Here is a 6,582-nt window from a genome sequence, read left to right as displayed (position 1 = left end):
ATTTTGAAAAGTGCAGATTTCCCATAAAGCCCATGTTTAAAAAAGTTTTCACAAAATAGTCTCATTATAATGACAACAATCAATATCCCACTAAAGACTGCTGCTATCGAACAATACTGTATTCTTCTTCTGGTCATTTAAACTCACATCGAAACATACCACTAAGTACATACTAGACAAATTTTCATATGATTGAGATTGAATACTTTTATTCTCTTGCTATTCCATAAATTCATCCTAGAGCATATGATTGACATACTTCCAAGAGTGCCATAATTGTTTTAATATGAAAACAAATAGGTAAGTTGAAAGAAACAGGATATTCAATTGTGGATATTCATATTGAATACTTCTCATTTATTTCCAATGGCAAAATCAAGATGAATCAAGTAGTAGAGTTGGCTATAATGTAGGTACATATTATACAACAAATTTGATTACAAGTGGAGTATAACATTTTCCATTGATTACAGAGCCATAAAACTTCATTTCCATATTTTCACACTGATGGCTTCAAAAATATTGATGCAGATCATTATTTTTATGAGATAGTTGGAACAAATCAAATGCTTCATTTCATAAAGGAATTAGGTACTTTCTATCAATTGATTTGTCACGTGCTTTCGATGTTCTCTCATGTGAGTTCATAGAGAGTAAGCTATATAATGTAGGTTTTCGTGGCATATTTCTTGAGTGGGTGACTAGTTTCATCACTAATCGTAATATGACTGTTAGAGTGGGTGCTGCTTCGTCCCCTTCATGTAAAATTAATTTAGGAGTTCCTCAGGGCTCTGTGCTGGGACCGCTCCTATTTCTTTTGTTTATAAACGATCTACCGGATTATATTGATCCAGGTATCCTGTCTATATTTGCTGATGACACGTCGATGACGGTCTCAGCACAGAGTCCTGATGAACTCACGGCAATATGTAATAAACTTATTTGCAAGCTTGTGGAGTGGTGTCACTCAAATGGTTTGATTTTAAATATCAACAAGACTGAATGTATATACTTTCGCATTCGCAACTCTTATACGGATCGTTTGGTATTGGGATGATTGGGTGAGCAAGTAACTTCCAGAGATACTGTTGAGTTTTTGGGAATACACTTGGACTGTTCTCTGAGATGGGATCACCAAGTCGAGTCAGTTTGTGAAAAATTGGGTAGTTCTTATTACGCTATCAGCAGAATTAGAGACTCGTTATCCATAGAGTCAATTTTAAGTATTTATTTTAGTTTGGTTTATTGCTTTCTTGATTATAATGTCATGTTGTGGGGAAAGTCGATTGATTCCGGTAGAGTATTTGTGGCTCAAAAGAGGATATTACGTTTAATTTTGAACTTGAATTCACGTGATTCATGAAAGCCTTTTTTGGAAGATATAAACTTTTTACTCTTCCTAGTTTATATATCTACAGATGTTTAATTTATGTAAAGGAACATGAACAATTGTCAATTAATGGTTAAATTATCAGGTTTCCATCACTATTCCACCAGAAATATTACAACTTTATATATTCCAGCTTATGCAACAACTAAATTTGAATGTTCTCCTATTTACCAGGCAATTATTTTGCACAACCATTTACCTGTTTCTATTAAACTGTTGAGTGTGATAAGGTTCAAGAAATTGGTAAAATGTGAATTGCTTAAAAAATGCTATTATTCCATTAGTGAATATCTAGCTGATAAAAACCTATTTCTTACTTAGTTATAGTATTAGGATTGATTTTTCTTTACTTTTTTCAGTTTGACTTATCTTATACATATTTGTATGTCTTATGGGATCAATAAAGATTATTATTATTATATTATTATTATTATTATCAGAATGCACACTTATTTATTTTGTATCCACACAATTATTTCGGAAATTGTTTTTAAATTTCTTGATTATATGTATGGAACTTCAATATTCTGTTGGGTTTCTTCAAATCTTCGATGATTTTCATTTTATGCAAATATAATATCAAATATCATAATAACAATATCAGTGTAAAATGTAAATGAATATTTTAGGTTAGAACATAGATTATGCGCATGTATTTCCGCATGTATTACATATAATTCACACTCGCATTCATCCTTATATCCACATACAATTTAAATTTTTTCTCAAAGACTTGAACAACCACTAAACATCCATGCCCTCACCGGGATTCGAACCCGGATCTTCGGTGCCGCAGTCGAGGTCTCTGTCGACCACGCCACCGAGGCGGCTACGACTGATGTATTTGCAAAGAGCATATAAACATTATAAACTACGTTTCTTTGTTTCAATGTCAACTACGTGAATTATGCAACTTTCGTATTTTTTTTACATCAGAACCTCCTCCTAATAATAACAAAAACAACAAAAAAGAATTAGTGAAATCGGTCTAGCCATTCACGCGTGATGCCGTGACCAAGGAAAAAAGGCGTTCATTTATATATATATAGATAGTAATAAATAAATAAAATATATAATAACTTTATTTCCAGAAGAATATAGAACATTATGGAAAAAGTCGAAATTATAATAGGGATTTTCGAAAGATTAGAAAATATATATACAAAATTCCGAAACGTACGTCTGTGTTCATGTTGATTTAGTTATTCATTTTGTTAATCGTTTGCTCAAATTGTACAGTTTTAGTTATTTTGAAATTTTTTTTGGTTGGTTTTTAATTTTGTCATTTTTAGAATTAGAATTGAATTCCAAGACAAAAATAAACCAAATATATCATAAACATACATTATTATGAAGAGAATGGACACAAAGTTGCCAATTTTTTGATTGTAGTAAAGTAGGAATGAAAAATAAAACAGTCACTGGACTAACAAAATATGAAATTTCGAGGGATTTCTTAAAAAGAAATAATAATGTTCTGCTAAAATCAACTATATCAAATTTCGAATATTCGAAACATATTGAACGCAGACGATCAGTTCGCAGGTCGTAGGTTACGGTCATACGGTGCAATTGGTCCATATGAAATTCGATCCCAATTCTTGCTCTCGAATCTCGTGGATAGTCGTGGAAAACGTATTCAATTTTATACGCTAGTGAGAAAGCCTAAATACACATCGAGTGCGATCACAAATCACCTTGATCCTGGGACTACTAACTGATCATCAGCGAAATATATGAATAAAGAAACATTGGAACGATTTCCTACTGAAAAATTGGTAAGAATCTATTCATATTAATATGAACAAACAATTAAAATTCTCAAATTCCAGGAATTTTATCGAACGTGTAAAATGGAAAAACTCTGCTCTCAAGTGCTCAAATATGAAGAAATAAATGAATTGTACAATTTCCAAGCATAGAAATGAAATATATATGAGAAAGAACCTCCGAATTACTTGGAAACACTCTCTGAGAAAACATTTAGTAAGAAAATTCAAGTTGTACGGTGTTCAAATGGGATTTGTTTGGTGCATTCATATAGCACTAAGGCACTCCCAAAGTAGAACAAATTTACCTTTATTTCTTCAAATAGTACATTCTTATATTTCATTCATAATTTGATAAAATAATTCAGCTTATCTATAATTATAGTACATCATTCACTGTAAAAATTCAAGAATTAGGAATCATTCGAGAATAAGGCACTATTCAATAGAAATCGCTTGAACTCCATAAGCTCCTAAATGACTGAAATATGGAATCATTATATGTATGTACATCTCTTAGGTGAGTTGAATATTTTCTATGTAAAAAATTATTCTAGCAATTCAATATCTTTTTCAGCTGAAAAAATATTTGTTGATCACCTCAAAGTAATGAGTAAACGTTATATGTGATATGGGCTCACAAATTAGGTTCCAGCAGAAGCTAGGAGTTTGGCGACAATCTATTGGTCAGCCAATATATTACCACTCTGCACGAATTTCATTGTGTAAGAATTGTTGGACTACTAGCAGACACTCATCCCCAGTGCCTTCTGAAGTTTCGTGCCATTCCTCCCAAAGATTAGGGAGAGATCATTATCATTTGATAATTTTTGAAAAGAGGACACATGAATGCAAATCATATTTGTAAGTCTAGTTACTTGAAGTTGTTGAATGAAATTATCAATTCAAATTAGTGATAAATGCAATAAGATGAAATTGTTTTTCTTTTTTCTAGATGTTACAATGGAATCAGAAGGTTTTATAGAAGCAAGTAGCAGTTCGGCCACCCCCAAACGTAGTGGTAGTAAGCTGAGCCCCTTAACCAACCAGAGAATTGAAAGAATGAAGGCTAAAATCAATTCTTTGAAGTGCAAAATATTTAGGCGTAAAGTTCCCCACTGTTTTTGCAAAGGAAGACCCATCGAGGCTACCAATAGAACAAATATCTCAAGATTGATATGTGAATCAAAACGATACCTTTCCAAAGATGCTCATATTATTTTTGCTAATGAGTTGAAAGCAAACTTTGTTAATAAATTCAACAGAAGATATGATGATGACTTGAAAGAAATGTGCTTGTTATGGTATTATGCTTCACCAAAGGGTTATAAAGCATTATCCAAATCACTCAACTTACCCACTGTTAGGAGTTTGAGAAATTGGCAGGCGAAGCTTAAAATTTCTCCTGGTATAAGTCCAGCCATAGAGGAATCGCTCAAAATTCATTTTAAAAATTGCAGACCAAAAAAGAAAAATTTGCATATTGATTTTTGACGAAATTTCTCTTAGTGAAGAGATTCATTATAATAGGGCGACAAATAAAGTAATTGGAGTTGTTGATACTGGCAACATAAGGAGAAATGAGAAGGCTACGTCTGCACTTGTCTGTAAGGGGCATCGTTTATAATTGGAAATTCACTTTGGGGTACTGGTTTTTGGGCCGTACGGCCACAAATGAATTTTTTCCATCAATTTTTTCTGATTCACTTGACTCTGCTTTTAAAGCAGGACTCATAGTGAAAGCTGTAGTCTGTGATCAAAGTCCTGTGAATCAGAATGTGGCCAGGCAGCTCAAAATTTCAGTAAACCAAAGTTGTTTTTTCAGAAATGATGAGAAAATTTTTTTTCTGTTTGATGCTCCTCACATACTGAAAAGTGTTAGGAATAATTTGGCGAAATATGACCTAATTTATAAGAACAAAACTGTTAGGTGGAAATACATTGAATCAGCTGGCAAATCTTCAAACCCTCTACGTGTGCGCTTGCTACCTAAACTCACTGAAGAGCATTTCAATGTGACATCATTTAATGCAATGAGGGTAAAATATGACACTCAAGTATTAAGTGAATCGGTAAGTGTAGCAATGCTCGTACTACAGCAGTTTGGAGAGTTGCCAGCTGATTCCTTAGCTACAGCTGAGTTTGTGAGTGATATGGTTAACTGTTTGATTGTTTGAATAGTAGCAAACTCGATACTGATTTACTGAAGATGAGATATGCCATGAGTGATGGATCACCTCATGAGAAATTCATTTCAGAAATCAGGGACAATTTCAAAAATTCGAGGTTTCTACTATCTAAACGATCTATCCCTCCCTGCATTAATGGTTTTATCATAACAATTAACAGTGTCTTACAACTTGCAGAGGACTTGCGTTTGAATTATGGTGTTGCGAAATTATTGACAAGACATCTGAATCAAGATCCTGTCGAAAATCTATTCGCCACTGTAAGACAACAACACGGTTGTTGCCGGAACCCAAGTTCTTTGCAATTTGAGAATGGTCTGCGGCATACATACCTCACAAGTATTTCAAAGTTGTCAAGTCAGACAAACTGTGAAGATGACTTCTCATTTTCATTGAAAAAATTAAGTGAGTTGAGTGAGCTTTCCGAAAGTCAAATAAACAGTCAACCTGAAGCATCTTTGTCTTGGAAAGCTATCGATAATATTGATGTTGACCTGCAGGATGAAAATGCCATATATTATGTTAGCGGATATATGGCAAAGAAATTTCTAAAATTGCACCCTTGTGAAAAATGTAAAAGTTTACTCGTGGACGATGAAAAAAAATTAACAGGTCAGCATCAATTATTCACATATTTCAAACAGGGGGAATCACTGCCAGAATCTGAAGGATTGCTTTATGCTTCTCAAAGTTTTTATGAATATATAAAGAAGCTTGAAGTAATCCATAATGTGCACTTCAAGGACCTTCTACATAGTAGGCATATAGTGAGGGATCTAGTGGAAATAGTCAGAGGAAAAAATGAAATTTCATTTGATCTGTGTACACCAGAAGCCTCTGGCCATTTCCTCAAGATGTTTATGACTACACGTTGTCTTTGGGGTGTTCGGTTCGAAAATCAAAATAAATAAAAAAAGTGAATACAAAAAATCAAAAACTAAGAAATCTATGCAATGAATAATGATTCACATTTAAGATTACTTACATATTACTTATTTTTATGTATATATTCTTCTGTACATTTTATTATGTTTATTCAATTGAATTAAAAATTCCACTAATTTGACAAAGCATTTTTATTTAAATAATCTCTTAATATGTTAATTTTATAATATATATATATATATATATTCTTTTGAGAAAGAGCAATAACAATTATTAATTTCAAACAATCAAGCATAATATGTGTCGATGAATCTCAATACTAGCAGAGGAAATGTAACGGGGCATCATA

The 6,582-nt window shown here is 32.7% G+C and overlaps 1 protein-coding gene across 1 annotated transcript; it reads left to right on the top strand.

Moving 5' to 3' along the window:
* Window positions 1-3,749: 3,749 nt before the first annotated feature.
* On the top strand, window positions 3,750-4,788 carry LOC123682534. Its single transcript, XM_045621181.1, has 2 exons — window positions 3,750-4,023; window positions 4,115-4,788. Exons 1-2 carry the CDS (start codon window positions 4,005-4,007, stop codon window positions 4,651-4,653), a joined length of 558 nt encoding a protein of 185 aa, XP_045477137.1. The 5' UTR covers window positions 3,750-4,004; the 3' UTR covers window positions 4,654-4,788.
* Window positions 4,789-6,582: the final 1,794 nt, after the last annotated feature.

Source organism: Harmonia axyridis, chromosome 6, assembly GCF_914767665.1.
Source record: "Harmonia axyridis chromosome 6, icHarAxyr1.1, whole genome shotgun sequence".
Lineage (NCBI taxonomy): Eukaryota > Metazoa > Arthropoda > Insecta > Coleoptera > Coccinellidae > Harmonia > Harmonia axyridis.
Note: the sequence above shows the minus strand (reverse complement) of the source record. Positions and strands in the feature narration are given on the sequence as shown.